This window comes from Amblyomma americanum, chromosome 2, assembly GCF_052857255.1.
Source record: "Amblyomma americanum isolate KBUSLIRL-KWMA chromosome 2, ASM5285725v1, whole genome shotgun sequence".
NCBI lineage: Eukaryota > Metazoa > Arthropoda > Arachnida > Ixodida > Ixodidae > Amblyomma > Amblyomma americanum.
In genome coordinates this window covers 140648775-140666042 of record NC_135498.1, presented here as the reverse complement: position 1 = coordinate 140666042, position 17268 = coordinate 140648775, and the positions used below count along the sequence as shown (strand labels likewise).

The 17268-nt window shown below is 47.1% G+C and overlaps 1 protein-coding gene across 1 annotated transcript in view; it reads right to left on the bottom strand.

Annotated features, from left to right (window-relative positions):
- Positions 1-17268, bottom strand: part of LOC144121831 (focadhesin) — a 283349-nt gene that overhangs the window by 183500 nt on the left and 82581 nt on the right. The window contains exons 15-16 of the mRNA XM_077655244.1: positions 16688-16904; positions 3240-3378 (exon numbers count right to left, since the gene is read on the bottom strand). Of these exons, the coding sequence (XP_077511370.1) occupies positions 3240-3378; positions 16688-16904 (356 nt within the window). The remainder of the gene's footprint in view (positions 1-3239; positions 3379-16687; positions 16905-17268) is intronic.

The window sequence follows — 17268 nt, the reverse complement described above, 5'->3', positions numbered from 1 at the left end:
GAAAAAGAAGGTGTGAATGGTGAAATCAAGCACACTCACGGGTGAGGGTGAAAGAAGAGAAGATTAAAGAGGATGGTGAAAAAAAAGAGGAAAAGAGAACAAGAAAGGGTGAATGGTGAAATCAAGCACACTCACAGGTGAGGGTGAAAGAAGAGAAGATTAAAGAACAGGATGGTGAAAAAAAAGAGGAAAAGAGAAAAATAAAGGGTGAATGGTGAAATCAAGCACACTCACAGGTGAGGGGGAAAGAAGAGAAGATTAAAGAACAGGATGGTGAAAAAAAAGAGGAAAAGAGAACAAGAAAGGGTGAATGGTGAAATCAAGCACACTCACAGGTGAGGGTGAAAGAGAGAAGATTAAAGAACAGGATGGTGAAAAAAAAGAGGAAAAGAGAACAAGAAAGGGTGAATGGTGAAATCAAGCACACTCACAGGTGAAGGTGAAAGAAGAGAAGATTAAAGAACAGGATGGTGAAAAAAAAGAGGAAAAGAGAACAAGAAAGGGTGAATGGTGAAATAAAGCACACTCACAGGTGAGGGTGAAAGAGAAGATTAAAGAACAGGATGGTGAAAAAAAAGAGGAAAAGAGAACAAGAAAGGGTGAATGGTGAAATCAAGCACACTCACAGGTGAGGGTGAAAGAAGAGAAGATTAAAGAACAGGATGGTGAAAAAAAAAGAGGAAAAGAGAACAAGAAAGGGTGAATGGTGAAATCAAGCACACTCACAGGTGAGGGTGAAAGAGAAGATTAAAGAACAGGATGGTGAAAAAAAAGAGGAAAAGAGAACAAGAAAGGGTGAATGGTGTAATCAAGCACTCTCACAGGTGAGGGTGAAAGAAGAGAAGATTAAAGAAAAGGATGGTGAAAAAAAGAGGAAAAGAGAACAAGAAAGGGTGAATGGTGAAATCAAGCACACTCACAGTTGAGGGTGAGAGCAGAGAAGATTAAAGAACAGGATGGTGAAAAAAAAGAGGAAAAGAGAAAAATAAAGGGTGAATGGTGAAATCAAGCACAATCACAGGTGAGGGTGAAAGAAGAGAAGATTAAAGAACAGGATGGTGAAAAAAAAGAGGAAAAGAGAACAAGAAAGGGTGAATGGTGAAATCAAGCACACTCACACGTGAGGGTGAAAGGAGAGAAGATTAAAGAACAGGATGGTGAAAAAAAAAGAGGAAAAGAGAAAAATAAAGGGTGAATGGTGAAATCAAGCACACTCACAGGTGAGGGTGAAAGAAGAGAAGATTAAAGAACAGGATGGTGAAAAAAAAGAGGAAAAGAGAACAAGAAAGGGTGAATGGTGAAATCAAGCACACTCACAGGTGAGGGTGAAAGAGAGAAGATTAGAGAAGAGGGTGGTGAAAAAAAAGAGGAAAAGGGAACAAGAAAGGGTGAATGGTGAAATCAAGCACACTCATAGGTGAGGGTGAAAGAAGAGAAGATTAAAGAACAGGATGGTGGAAAAAAAGAGGAAAAGAGAAAAATAAACGGTGAATGGTGAAATCAAGCACACTCACAGGTGAGGGTGAAAGAAGAGAAGATTAAAGAACAGGATGGTGAAAAAAAAAGAGGAAAAGAGAACAAGAAAGGGTGAATGGTGAAATCAAGCACACACACAGGTGAGGGTGAAAGAGAAGATTAAAGAACAGGATGGTGAAAAAAAAAGGAAAAGAGAAAAATAAAGGGTGAATGGTGAAATCAAGCACACTTACAGGTGAGGGTGAAAGAGAAAATTAAAGAACAGGATGGTGAAAAAAAAAGGAAAAGAGATTAATAAAGCGTGAATGGTGAAATCAAGCACACTCACAGGTGAGGGTGAAAGAAGAGAAGATTAAAGAAGAGGATGGTGAAAAAAAAAGAAAAGAGAAAAAGAAAGGGTGAATGGTGAAATCAGACTCACAGGTGAGGGTGAAAGAAGAGAAGATTAGAGAAGAGGGTGGTGAAAAAAAGGAAAAGAAAAAGAAGGTGTGAATGGTGAAATCAAGCACACTCACGGGTGAGGGTTAAAGAAGAGAAGATTAAAGAGGATGGTGAAAAAAAGAGGAAAAGAGAAAAAGAAGGTGTGAATGGTGAAATCAAGCACACTCACAGATGAGGGTGAAAGAAGAGAAGATTAAAGAAGAGGATGGTGAAAAAAAGAGGAAAAGAGAAAAAGAGAATGAATGGTAAAATCAAGCACACACACACACTCACAAACACGATTCTCAAAGAATGTCCACCAAACCATGTCTCTTAAAAACACTAAATATGCTTTTGTCCCACCCATACCCGCAGCCGTATTCCTCCAAGGTCTAAGGACATGATCCAGGTGCACAGGGGCATCCTGTCAGATTCCTAAACTTAAAAGTGCCTTGCAATGATTGTTGAAGAGTTGGCAGCGGGAGATCAAATGTGGAAGATCCTCGGGCACACCACATATGGGGCACAGAGGGCTACTTGATGCACCAATTTTATGTGAATAGGATTTAGTGAAGGCAACAACCAGGCGAATTCGGTGGGGGCAATTTCGATCACCTCTATGCCAATGCCGACGATGGCACGAAACTGAGGAACGAACTAATAAGAGCTAAGGGTATGAAAATGACAGGACGGTTATATGCGTGGAGCGCAAATGTTTGAGCGTTAGCTGCAGTGTGACAGCAATGAGAGAAGCTGGACACCAGACCGGGGAATGCTGGCACCCCTCCTTGTTCAGCGATGGGGTTCGAACAAACCACCTCCTGTAGTGAAGCCACTAGGCCACACGTCCTGTTCCCTCTTCCTGTCTCCTCTGAAAGTAAAGGAGGAATTTCTATCTCCCCAGATTTCCCCCTGTACCCTCCCACCATCTCTCCCTCCTCTGAAAGTATAGCGTTTCCCTCTTGCCACTTCGCTACCTGCCAACCAAGGGAGGCAGGTGGCACTGCAGACAGCAACGATGGCGAGAAATACAGGAATGAGCTAATAAGAGCTAACGCTCAAAAAAAATAAATGGGAGGAGAAAACATCCCTATCTCCTGGGGCAAGAAAGTGGCAGTGATTGGGGTGCCTCCTGCAGCAGTGGAAATGCTACTAGAACAAAACAAAAGCCACACCTTTAGGCTGGCAGGACAGTGCTACCAGTGGGCGTACCACACATGGTAATTGAGCGGGGAAAAGTTCCCTGAATGCGGTGCCTTGTTTGGTTTACCCTCCCTTCTTCCACCATGCCACGCAATCTGTACGGACACAGTCATAGGGAACACAGGGTTGTGGTGCCCCACCGTGCATGACTTGTTCATCCTCAATGGTAGCCAGCAGGTCAAGGAAGCAGTGTCCCGGAGTGTAGGTGAGCAGCTCTTCAGGCGACCGGCCCAGGTCCAGGGGCGTCTTAGAGGCCGGCATCTTCAGGTTCACCTTGGCCTGCATTGGGGCAGGTTCCCATCTGTCTGAAGAGGCAGACGCACACACGCATGCACACCAACGTGCACAGAGAAGGAACCGCACCAAGGAGGAGAGGACTGGCCAGCACCGCGTGGTTACAAAAATTAGGGTAAGAGTAGGCTTCATTTCCTTGTTACAAAATCCTCGGACACAACTCTCTGACGTAGCTATTAGAAGTATTGCATAGGTACAGGGGAACGGCAACACTGCAAACAGCGCAACTGCTCTGGCACACTACCAGATGGTGCATGTTCCCATTTATAGCACAATGCCAGCTGCAGCGAAATCCCCATGGGTTATTTATAGACATGTGCGAATAGCGTTTTTTTTTTTTGTTCGAAGCGAATTTCAAGCATTCGAACAGTACAGTAAAAACTCGAGTATAATAAAGACCTGCATATAACACAAAGTGTAATTTGGAAGCAGCAAAAACGAAAAGAAAGTTTTCATCCACGTATGATGCGCGTAAGGAAAGGCAGCGAGCTCAAAGACACTCCGGAAGTCGCGAAAGCCGAACGTCCTCAGATGATATGTGTAAGTTTGCGCGCCGGATACAATGCACGTGTAGCATGGCCACCGAATATCTGGCAGGTACAGATGAGGGCGCGCCCTCGCTCACCTACGCCTATCAAAACATTGCACGCCTCTTTTGAGGGTGTGCCCCCTGTGCCAAGCTGCATAAACAGAGATGATAAGCTGAGATCCTCAGTTGAAGGAACTGACCATGGAATCGTTGCAGTCATTAGGACCAGAGGAAACTTTTGTCCCTGAAGAAGCTGAACAGTGGAATCGAAAAAAACATTGCTCACCATTTACACACAGACATATAAAATAACTCTTGATGAAGAGTAGCAAAAATGCCGGGAATATTGTAAATGAAAAGCATTAATGACACATATCTTCTTTTTGAAAGCACCAGAAGCTCGAAATGATTGAAACAATATGACAAAAAAAAAGAAAGCAACTGCACCCACTCTCTTTGAGCAATGCGTGGACTTTTTCTGACAAGCAGAAAACAGCGTTACCAAAGGAAGTTTGTGCGTAACACAGAGAGACAACAAAAAATATCCAAAAAACACTTCTTACACAAGATGTCCTTCAAACAGGAAGTGACGATTCCGCAGCAAGACACAAGCCAGCACAATGCTACTGCAAAAGATTTTGACACCCCCACCAAAGAGAAGCGCCATAATCAAGACAAACTTTCTTTTTCAACTGACGCACACTAAGTCCCTGTAAGAACTTTACCACAACCCTGGAAGGCTAACACCATGCTATGAATCTTCTTTACTTTGTGCATGTTCACATTCAATCTGTGACGCAAATGCACATGTACCAATGTAATGTAATGAAAGCGATTTGCTCGTGCAGTACTTGTGATTGATGAGCGCATCCTCTGTGCTGTTTAAAGGCCATTGCCGATTGCTGCTCAACATTGTTCTTTGCTTGGAACCTGTGCTGTACTGTTCTACTGGAAAAATCAATTTCATTTCATTAAATCATCAAATTTTATCACATCATGCTTACGTCCTGTTTGATCAGAGGGACTATGAAGTCTATAAGCCTTCTGGATAATACCGTATAAACGCGTGTAAAACCCGCACTTTTTTTTTTCCAGATTTGAGGGCCAATTTTCGGAGTGCGGCCCATACACGCAATCTGGAAAAAAATTTTCTTTTTAAGTAAAAACACACCAATCAGGGCATGAGCGGTGTTTATTCAACATTCAACCATCACTTGTGGAGTATTCAGGCTCCGAGCTGGTGCTGTGCTCTGGTGCACGCTCATCCCAAAAGAAGTCACACAGCATGTCCACTGTCAACGCATAGCCATTGTTCCATGCTTCCATCACTTAGCAGAGCAGCTCTTCTTCCAGTTCAGGGAACTTGCACGGCTTGCCCCTCGGAAAGCGCGCTTTTTGCATCTTGTGCTCCTCAATTTTTGGTTGCACCATCGTCAAATGCACTTCTCGGCTGCGTCAAATTTCCTGCCCCCCCCCCATGCTTCCTGCCCCCCGCACAGCAAACTCCCAGGCATGACTTTGGTGTAGCTATTAAGGTGCTTGCCCATTGTGCTAAATCTTCAACGCTCGGCGGCAGCACGCGAAAGGTACAACTACGGTGAATGGAAACAAGAATATAGAATAGCGTATTTACTCGAATCTAGGCCGGCCTCGTTTCTAGGCCAACCCCTGAAATTCATAAAGTCAGAAAAAAAAAGTTTATTCGACTAGAACATGCATTTTATTAAGCTTGCACGTCGAATGCTCACTCATCTTCGTCAACATCGCTGACATCGCTGTGCTCTTTGACGCTGGCTTCCTCCCACAACGCCCTGTCTTCGCATTCGTCCAGCGCGTTCGAGACGCTGCCCTTGCGGAAGGCCCGCACAATCAGTTCGGACGGAACTTCCTCCCATGTCGCGGCAACCCAGTTCGCCGCTTGGTTAAGCAAAGCACGCTTGAAGCGCCCGGTCAGTGTGAGCTGGTGGACCTGAAGCATCAGCCAGTCATTGTAGTGCTTCCGCAGCCTATCCTTAAAGGGCTTGCTGAATGCAACGTCAAGCAGTTGTAGCTGGCTCGTCATTGCTGCGGGTATCACTGCAATGTCCATACCGCCTTTCGAAAGCACTGACTTTACGGCATCTGTCAAGTGGCCGCGGTAAGAGTCGAGAACTAGGAGTGACTCTATGAACAACAGTGCCCCGGCACGACGTTGCCAAATGGTCTTCACCCAATCTTCGACTAGGGCACCACTCATCCATCCATTCTCTTGTGCGCCCACAACGTTTTTAGAGAAAACCTCTCTGGATGGAAGCGTTCTCCGCTTAAAAATGAGGTAGGGCAGCAGTTTTCATCCATCGGCTATGCAAAATAACATCACGGTAAGACGTTGCTTCTCATACCCAGCAGTTCGTACTTTCACCTGTTTTGCGCCCTTCTCATTGACTGTGTACGCCACAGGCATGTGAAAATACACTGGGGTCTGATCAGCATTACCGATTTTGCCCAGACTGTGCTGCTTCTCCAGCCACTTCTTGATCACAAAGCGCTGAAATGCCACCAGCTTCTCCTCAAAATCAGGTGGTAGGTTTTGGCATACGGAAGTCCGCCGTCGCAGTCTGAACCCAGAATGCTTCATGAAATGTGTGACCCAGCCCCTGCTGGCTTTAAATTGGGTCCGTGGGAGCGACCTCCCTTGCCTGTATTATCTCCGTCGTCACGGGCTTCGCAACTTCCCTTAGCTTCCTGACAAAGTTGGCGACATCCTTTTCCACCTCGTGGTATCGCCCGCTCTTGGATCCACTGAAGGCCATTCGCTTTGCAGCGCAGTTGAAGAGCTCGTTCCGCTGCTCCCGCCACCGCGCACGTTCTTCTCGTCTATGCCAAAGTCACGTTGGGCTTGTAGGTTTGAAGTGCTTTCCGCCGCCAAAACTACTTTCCGCTTAAAAGCCGCGGTGTAATGGCATCGCTTGGTGGGTCCCATTGCATCACAAACGCGGGCGTTTCTCGAAGTCACGTGGCAATAAACAGAAGCAAGTACAGGACAGCGAGACCTTTGTTCACAACGTTCGAACAAGCCGGCACCAAAAAGCAAAATGGAGCCTGCAAACCTGCAAGCTGTGGCTGTGAGATGGCATTACGTGCCTAGCGGTTGCAAGCAAACCACATCCTCGAATCTAAGCCGACCCCCGACTTTCGAAAACAATTTAAAAAAATGAGTACCGCCTAGATTGGAGCAAATACGGTAAATCTTCCTTTAAAGCTTATGAAAACGCTATTTTTTTTCTTTGTGTTGCTAGATGAAAAACACATCACCTTCAAAATTCAGTCCTTGGTGATGTAACAATTCCTGCTATGTCCCTCATTTGAAATAAAATGTTATGGAGCAGCAGATATTTATGTGAAAATTATTTTAATAGTGCCTACGGCCCTTTCAGAGTGAAAGCGAAGATTATGCACACTCACTGACCACTTGTACAGTAGCCGACCGATTGTTCGGACCCCAATAACTTTGATTTACACGATACTTCGGACTTAGGTGAGGAACCATTGTGCACCTCATAGGAACATGTACATTTTCATGATCGATAATTTGAACTTTGGGGAGTCTAAAAGTTCATTATTTTGGCCTACTATTGACGCGAGCAGGCATCACTGTCACAACCAACCCATTCTCCGTCGCCATGGAGGCACCACCATGGATTTGAACAGAATTGGCGGGTGCTGATGGAGTGAATCGGACGGGCTGGTTTCGAGAGTCTAAAGAAAGGTAAACTAGTGCAAAACACGGGATGAAGGAAGAAAACGACACACAAGGCACTGGCTAACAACTCAAGTCAAATATGTACCCATATATTTCGCTCCTGGCGGATTAAACTTGAGTTGTTAGTCAGCGCATTGTGCGTCGTTTTCTTCCTTCATCCAGTGTTTTGAGCTGGATTCCGTTTCTTTAGAATGTTGTACCAACTTGTCCGAGCTTCTACCTTGACACAGTGGTTTGCATAGGCTTGGCTATTCGTTCTCCATCATTGCCATACAAGGTAATGGGATTCTCTCAGTTGCCCTCAAGATGGTTTACAAAGAGCACACGATCGCATTGAAAATGGGACAGCTGCAGTGTCCGCCGCGACTTCGACGACGCTATCCACGGTGCAAGACAGCAAACACAGTAGAGGGGGGAGTGCATTTGGAGGCGCTCGCTTCCATTCCAGTCTTCCCATGGCTTACCTCTCAGTACGAGTGCATTGGTTTCGCGGCATGACTTGCGGTCGCGACGCACTGTCTGGTGCATTGTGACTTGAGAACATGACAAAAGCACAACTATGGCTCAGATACAGTCTAAAATTATCGCTTGTAGGCGGAACATGGGGAACAACGATTTTCGCAATTTTGAAAGCCGGTTTTTCACAGAAAACTTTTTTTGAAGTTCACTGATTTTTCTGACCGATTCAGACCATTTTCCGGGTCCCGCCGAGTCCGAAAAATCAGTTGGCGACTGTAGCCGTTTCAAGTTGCAACCCAACCCTTCTAACCCATTGCTCTAGTGGTACTAGCAGCAATCCCCCTAGCAGGGTCACAGTGGCTACTCTGTAAGTGTAGAAAATTAGAAATACAAAAATAATGCAACATATTTTAGGCATGCAACTGAGTATGTTTTGAAGCATCATTCTTGAAGGTTAGAAAGAAATTGAAGGTGGCTTTCTATGTAAACAATTTTTAAAATTTGGCAGCACAAGTATCTTGTCTGCAGTCACATACAATTTGAAACATGAAAAAATTCTCCCACGCACTCCAAAATGAGTATGGATATTGCCAGCAGAACCCATAATCATACCTCAAAATTTCCGGTTTCCAGGTTTCAAATTTGAGGAGATATACCCTTTCATAATTTGAACATCTTTCAAAATATGGTATGTTTACCTTTTATCGCGAAGCAATACTACTTTAGGTCGCACTTCAGCCTGTTCCGTGGCGAGGCGGTGGTAGGCACCATTGACCTTTAGCGTGACCTCGCTGCGTGACGTCACACCACGTGACCTAGAGTGAAATCACACCAGCTGTGTAAAAACGGGGCCCCATCTCACGCCGTCGCGAGGCGAGGCGGTAGCCACCAACAGCGGCCTAACTCCCGCTCCTCTCACCAGGGGCGCTACGGTCGGTGTGACGTCACACCAGCTGTATAAAAACGGGGCCCCATCTCACGCCGTCGCGAGGCGAGGCGGTAGCCACCAACGGCGGCCTAACTCCCGCTCCTCTCACCAGGGGCGCTACGGTCGGTGTGACGTCACACCAGCTGTGTAAAAACAGGGCCCCATCTCACGCCGTCGCGAGGCGAGGCGGTAGCCACCAACGGTGGCCTAACTCCCGCTCCTCTCACCAGGGGCGCTACGGTCAGAGTGACGTCACACCAGCTGTATAAAACAGCTCCGCTCCTCTCGCCAAGGCAGTCATACAGCCAGATGTTACGATGGTGCCTACGAACAAGGCAGCTCGGCAGAATGCAAAGAGGAAGCATCAGCGAGCTACAGAGACGGAAGAAGAACGAGAAGAACGACTTTCTAAGCGGCGTGCCCAGTATGCAGCTCGGCTACAACGTGCAACCTCCTCTGTGGAGACAGCAGAAGCAAAGAAATTATGAGTTTGCCCGACAGTGAGTCTCCTTCTACTAGTACAGAACGCTGGAACGTGACTAAACGGCAGAGGCGTGTCCAAGAAACCCCGGAACAGCGGCAGCAGCGGCTCGAGAAGGAACGTGCGTTTCGAGAGAAGGAAAACGAAAAGCGAAGAAAACAGTGTGCAGAAGAAACACCCCAGCAGAGACAAGAGCGTTCGAAGAAAAGACAGGAGAAATCTCTCACCAAGGCTGGCCCGACTCAACTCGTAACACACTATTGCTTCGCAATCACCAGGCTTAACCAAGCTAAACCACGGCCGTTTTTTTTTTTTGAATGACACCAATAGGAGACAAAATCGCACCTATCGCCTCATTAGGCTGTGCGTGGAGTGTCGAAAGTTAAATATCTGGACAGCTGGGTGCAAGCAATTTTTTTTTACAGTGATCCAAAGTTTAATTACGGAAAACCAGCCCGTCTACATAGTTGGCATTATGTTATTCAAAAAGTAAGCCTGGATATATTTTTCTAGTGCACTTCCATTATTGCATTTTTTATTTCAATACAGCGAAAGCTCGTTAATTCGAACCTCGGTAATTCGAATTTTCGGATAATTCGAACTACACCGAGATTGGCGGGTACCGGCCTAGCCGGAGGGAGACTTCAACAAGCCGCGACAGCGAGAGGACGTCAGGTAATTACCACCCTTCTTCCCTCTTTGTTGCCGCCATCTTTCCCCTTCAGACCCACGACCAAGCCAGATGGCAAGGGTCGCAGACCAAGCCTCAAGCAGCCAGCGACTTTGGGAGAACCCAATAAACATTTGGCCCCGGGCAAGGCGTCCTGTTCCGTGTTGTCTTTATTTCGCATTTCCACTGCGCCGCCGTGAGAATGGCGATGTGCAATACCGGGAGCTCGGAGTTCACAGCCTAGACCTCAATGGAGGCTCTACGGCCTAGTAAGAACCCCCGCAACTAGCCCCAACCTCATTTCCACGCAGCCTCCGAAACTCGCAACTAAATACTTGTTAATTCAGGCCCTGTTAATTTGGAAATATGGATAAGTACTGCCAGCACGGTCCCAGCCAACGCCCATGAAAGGCTATGACTTTGAACGGGCGCTACAAATTATGTGCGAATAACATTTTTTTTTTCTTTGCGAGTGTCGACAATCCTTCCACCCACCAGTCGCCAACGAAAGCACGTGGCCAGCCGCGATCATGACGCCAGCTTTTAGCATCGCCCAGAAGCATAGAGTTTCTTACTATACACTAGAGGGAAAGCTGGCACCCGCCTATGGGAGTTTGCATGGAGCTTCCTCGAGAGCACCTGAGCCACCATGGGCACTTTAAGCATCATGGGGCGGAGAGCTACCGACTGCAGAACCACAACTTTTGGACAAAAAATAATGAAAAAACAAACGTTGTTCGATAATCAAGAATGTCCTAACAATCAATATCCTGTCTATAAATTGCAACAAACGAGCAGAAAAGCATGTAAATATAAAATTTGCCCAAAATAAGGGATGGCTGGCTCTCCTATTGGCCAAGTATTGCAGACAACAAAAGCCAACATTTCATGCTTAACAGGAGCTTTCTTGAAAAGAAATATGGTTTCGAAAAAAATTTTGTCGCTTCAACATTTTAAAAGGTTTTTTTATTGGCACTTTAAAAACCAGAAAACTTTTATTGGCATCGTGTGCTGTTGCGTTTTCGATACTATGACTTTTGCGCACTACGTTTGCGCAAAAGTCGTCTGTGCCGTGGACGGTATGGGACATCTCAGTAACGCCACTCTCTGTTCCTGAAGAAAACCGACTGTCCCGCACCAAGTAGCTCATCGCCCCATGATGCTCTGCGCGCCCATGGAGGTTCAGGTGCAGCGCCGCCAGCTTTCCCTCTAGTTAACTTGTTAACAGTAAGAAACTCTATGCCCGGCGGTCAGCTGCTCACCGGAAGCGGCCAACGAGGGCTATCAGCGCGGACCAATCCGGGTGCGACCGCGTCTGACTTCCGCCCGCTTCTACAACATGGCCGTGCCTGCCGAAGCGGCCTCTCGCTTCACCACAAACCCGTCATTGCCGCTACATTGTGCCTCATGTTCACGGCAAGTAAAAGTTGCACGAAGCTTTCGATTTGTCTGAAGATGCCCGCAGCACAGAATTTTAGCGATGAAACATGCCAGATTTTCAGAATGCTTGTGGATTTTCAAAGCTGCTAGGCTTAGCCACTACGCGTCGGTTGACGTCAGGTAGCGCGGGAGGTTAAAACAGGATAACTATTTTGGTTCAGAACGGGGTCACAAAGAATAATTCGTCGTCTTTGTCGTCATTGAATAAATATTAGCTTAATTGTAAATGCACAGCTGTTCTTTCCAGCATTTTACCAAGCACATGAAATCACGCCGTTCCTAAATCCTGGCGGATTTTGAGCGACGTTTTTCCGCCGCCGCACCGCCTCTGTGCAGCACCACAAGCAGCGGAAAACGGGCGGCTGCTGCCCTACCGCTGCCACCAGGATTAAGAAACGGCGTGATTCCATATGCTTAGTAAACAGACACGAGCATGCACAAACCGGCTCTGGCATATGAGTGGGAGCAGAGGCGTGTGGTGTGGTGTCTGGGCTTTGTTTGCGAACGCGCCACAGTGCCATTCCGGAAGAGGTACACTGAACTGAAACCAACTGCAGCAATAGCTCCAGAAGCATTACTCGCTCAAGACGAATACTTTGAAATTTCGAATACCAAGCATTTGCATCGAATCGAATATTGAACACTGTACTATTCGACCAAATATTTGAAACTGTCGAAAATTCGCACTCAAGAGAAAAGCGTACAACAGCTGTATCTTACCAGTACTCACTTACAGAGCAGAAATGTAGAGGCTAACGAAAAGGGTTCAGCTCAGGTTATGGTCAATGCAGAGAGCTATGTAATGAAAAAAATGTTGAGACTGGAAGCGGGCAGAGTGGGTGAGGGTACAAACGCAGGTTAATGACATCCTAGACAAAATCAAGAGGAAGAAATGGGCTTGGGCAGGGCATGTAATGCGAAGGCAAGTTTAACCGCTGGTCCTTAAGGGTAACGGAGTGTACTCCAAGAGAAGGCAAGTGTAGCAGGGGGCGGCAGAAGGTTAGGTGGGTGGATGAGTATAAGAAGTCTGCAGGCAAAGGGTGGATGCAGCTGGCAAAGGACAGGGTTAATTGGAGAGACATGGGAGAGGCCTTTGCCCTGCAGTGGGGTAGTCAGGCTGATGACAATGATGATGATGAATTACTCCCCTTCTGTGTCATCCTCCAGCACAAGTTTCTCAGGGTCATGCTTGTGGAAACCTGTTTCCCCCCTCCATTTCGACGCGGCCCATCTTCATCGTCGGCGGTCAGGACAGCACCAGTTGGGCGAGGAGGGAAGTCTCCCTCATGGGGAAAGGGAACGGCGACGGGAGCGCCACCTCGTAGGTTACGCGGAATTCTGCGGGACCGAACAGACTCTCTTCGGTATCTGGCCAGCATTACAAGCGGTTGGAGCCGCACGCTCTCGTCACCTTCCGCAGCAGGTGCACAGGGATCCGTTGTGCCTTGCCGTTGGACTTCTGGTTCTAGGCAGCGAAGCGAGCGCAGCAAATGCGCGCTCTGGTCGCCTTCCCCAGAAAATGCTAGGGAATGGCTTTGCCCCAAGAATGCGGCGCGCACGGGAAAACCTGGCCGCCATTGTTGGTGCATACAAATGTTCGCCGCCGATACTTCCGAAGTCATGCCCTTGCCCCAGTCGGTAAGTCGGAAGTCCTTCTTATGCAGCCTTCTACTTCCGAAAAATGCCTCGTTGATGTTTTGTAGCTAGCTGGCCCGCTCTGTGCATTAATTGCAACTGTAATAAATAGCATGTGAGTGTTAACGCTGTGTCGTCCCTTCCCTTTGTCCCTCGAGCACGAACCCCTCCGCGGTTAGCGAATGGGAACGCTGCATCCGCGGAGTGGGAGTGCGGCGGACGGGGCGAAAGGCTTTGTCCACCCGCCGGGTATTTCCGCATGCTGGAATGTGAGAATAGCTTGGTGTTCCTTTGACTTGCTCTTGCGGAAACAATGCATTTCAGCTGAAGGCACAGGGGAGAAGAGACTATGAGACTAAAAAGAAATATCTTTGAAAACGGTCAACTTCAGACTAACTAGTGCTACAGCATGACCTACAATAGCAAACCAACGCTAACTATTCAGCGAGTTTTACATCCACCTAATCTGTGAGTAAATGCCACGTCAGCCCCACCAAAGTTTGTTAGTGGCCTAACGTGAAGCCTACCTGTTCCACGAATCATTTTCAAAATAAGGTTGTTGGTGTTGAGGTTGGTGTTGAGAAAGCATTGACCATGGCCTCAGTTTGCTTTAATGTTGGCTGTCAAGTTAGTAGACTGAGCAGCTGAACATGACAGGGAACTGAAGAAAGAAAGCTAAGGTTGCTGCTCCCACAACCTTTTGCCATTTGTACGAATCTTCTGGTTTGGTTAATGGGGTTTAACGTCCCTAAGCAGCTCAGGCTATGAGGGACGCCATAGTGGAGGGATCCAACTAATTTCAACCACCTGCAGTTCTTTAATGTGCACTGGCATTCCATGGTACATGGGCCTCTCGCATTTTGCCTCCATTGAAATGCTACCGCTGCGGCCATAGTTAAACCTGTCTTTCGGGTCAGCAGCCAAGCACCTTGCTGTATTTACTCGAATGTAACGCGAGCTTTTTCCTGCAATTTTTCCTCTTAAAGTCCACCCTCGCGTTATAATCGAATACTGCACTTCGACTGACCTAAAGCAGTGTCGCGGTGCAGCCATTTCAAAGCAATCAGCTTGGTTTCGGTTTCCGCAGTTTTGCGATCTTACGCTGGCAACATGGGTACCACAGAAGCCAAATCCTCATCCATCCAAACCGTTGTTCTGTCATTTTTTTGTGTTCGTTGCGGCCTCGCACTGAATGCGTCGTCACGTCGCGTTCCTGTGCCAACGCTCGTTTTAAGAGAAAAGCGATCCTGCTAGCTGAAGAGGCCGGGAATTCTGCGGCAGCTCAAAGACATGACCTCAACGAGTCAACCATCCGCGGATGGCGGCTGCTGCGGGAGGGGCTTTTTAAATGTGAGCCTGACTGCAAAGGATTTCGTGGGCCTCGCCACAGCCATCACGTCGAGCTGGAGAAAAAAGTGGCGGACTTATTATCGAGCAGCGCAACCATCTCATGGGGGAGAGCATCTCATGGGTGGGCCCAAACGTTCATGAAGAGGAATGGATTCTCTCTGCGGCGAACAACATCGATATGACAGAACTTACCGGGAGACATCGATAGTGACAAGGGGGACTCTGAAAACGGGGAAGATGAATAAACATGTTGGCAACAATGTCTATTAAAGGTACTTTGTTTTGCATCCTTAAGCCTCGCGTTACATTCGTGGTTTTATTTTTTCCCGCTGGGAAGCATGTAAACGCACCCCTCGTGTTACATTCGTAGTCGCGTTACATTCGAGTAAATACGGTATATAGCCACTGTTGCAGCTGTACCTCTCTCGTGTGCACAGATATCATCCAGCTACTGATGACATGGCACACGGATGGACTTGATGGCGTTTCTTTGATGCTAATTGGTTTTGAAAGTTTTCACCATTTCTCCAAGTTTCTATTGCGCATGGGTGCATTTTGAAAATGTCTGTATGCATAGGCACTAGTTTTGAAGGGGTTAACAAAGTGAAAATGCCAAGGCCCGTCTAGTACTTCATTCACCTGGTTGCCCTACAGTCTTGGGCTTCAATCAGCAATGGATGAGCTGTCTCTGCCAAATCTCCATCAGTGCTTTGCTATCACAAAGCAACACTTTTGCTAAGTAGTACTCAAGGCACAGACAAGCAAATATATCACCATGGCATTCTATGACCCCTGCCTTCCCTAGCCTGGTCGGTGCATACAGAATGGGGCACACTCAAGGAGAGAGTGGATGCGACTTTGAAATCCCACAAAAAGACAAAAAAAAATTTATTTTTTGATAATTGTTGTATCCGCTTATATGCATCGTTTTTTACATTGTCTCAAAGTTTCTTGCTGAAATCGATCAGGAGGTAGTCTAAAAGAATTGACGGTCGATTTTGCGTATTCAGGCCAAATGTGATCTAGGTGCACCAGCATTCTCTTCGGTTTTGCACTTCAATTCCAATGTTTGGATCAGTTGTTCACAGATGGAAGTTGTTTGGACATAGATAATGGGTTAATGCTCATGCACGTGGAATTGCTTATTCTCTACTTTACATTCACTGACACCAGGGAGTCCTGATGACACTCCTGGCACAGTGGTGCAACGGTTAAGCGGTGCGCCACTACACTTGTGATGGCAGGTGGTGCAATTGGTGGGGCTTGTGAGACTCAGGTTTCTTTTCCTAAGCAACCTCTTGCAAGCAACCAATAATTTAACTGCCACCTGCTACGGTAGGAAGTATAAATGCGCACGCGTGCATGCATGCACACACACACATGCACGCACACATGCACGCAAGCACGCACGGGCGTCTACCTGGCAGGTTGTCCACAGTCCGGTGGGCAGCCTGCCAGACCCCCTAGGTGGCTGTTGATTGAGGGAAAACGTTTGTACAACGGACGCTTTTCTCCGTTATGGTTTTCTGCCTAGACACTCATCAAGCGGAGCAGATCTCTTCACAACTGTTTTGATCCATTTTGACGTTGTTTGTTTTGTTGCACTCCTAGGACCATAGTGCAGGTCAAGACATTGTTTTGTTTTGCAAATTTATGAATTTTAAATTTCGTGTAAGTGGTTTTCTTCTCCATCTAGATATGTCAACAGACACTGCATCGAAAAAATTCAAAACCAAAATTTGTGCTTTGCAAAAAAAAAAATTTCTAAGAATGTCTTGATCAGTAGCATCCCAGGAGGAACATAATGAATGTTGAACCAGCCTCCCGCACATTTTCTTAACTATGAAGACTTTTCACAAGATTCGGAGAAAAAATATATATATGAGAAAACAATTTTCTAGAGATTTAGCAGTGAAATCTTGTCACAGTAGTAACAAGATTATTCTAATATAATAGAAAAAAATCGCGTCAATACACCAGAAAATAAATTTTTGGCTGAAAGCCATGTACCTCCTTAAATCATGCCAGCCAGAGCCTAGAAGCGAAAGGTGCGGCCTCACCTCGGAAGGCAGGTGCTTGAGAGAGTGGCAGCTGGGAGGGAAGGCAGCCAGGGCACGGAAGGCACCACCCCGCACCGCTGGGTGGCCCTCGGGTGCCACGGCCAGCCGCCAAAGGCGCGCAGCAGCCTCCTGCTCATAGCGCTCGTACTCAACTGTGGGCACTGACACTGCTGGCACCACTGCCATCAGCTCGCAGACTGCACGCACCACCAAGGGCCTGTACCACGTGACCAGCACAGAGTGTTTGTTATATGAGTGAGCGCTGAGCACAGCGTCTCATTCGCCAGAATGTGCACAGCTACGCATGCCAGCCAGTCTAGTGTCATTCCTCTCCTTTTACTCCGTCAGTGCAGTCTGTCCATTTCTCTCCCTCTCTGCGTGCGTGTAGCCTCTATCCTCTCTGGAAGCACCCTCCTCAGGAGAAAAATGAATCTCCTGCCTATGGGCCTCCACCCTACCTTTTCCCATCTCTGCCCTGCAGAGGGCATTCACCCACCAGAAACCCATGCAGCACTGAAATGAAGAAAATGAAAGAGCAACAGCAAAATAAAACTTAAAGATCAATAGGAAGGTAGCCAAAT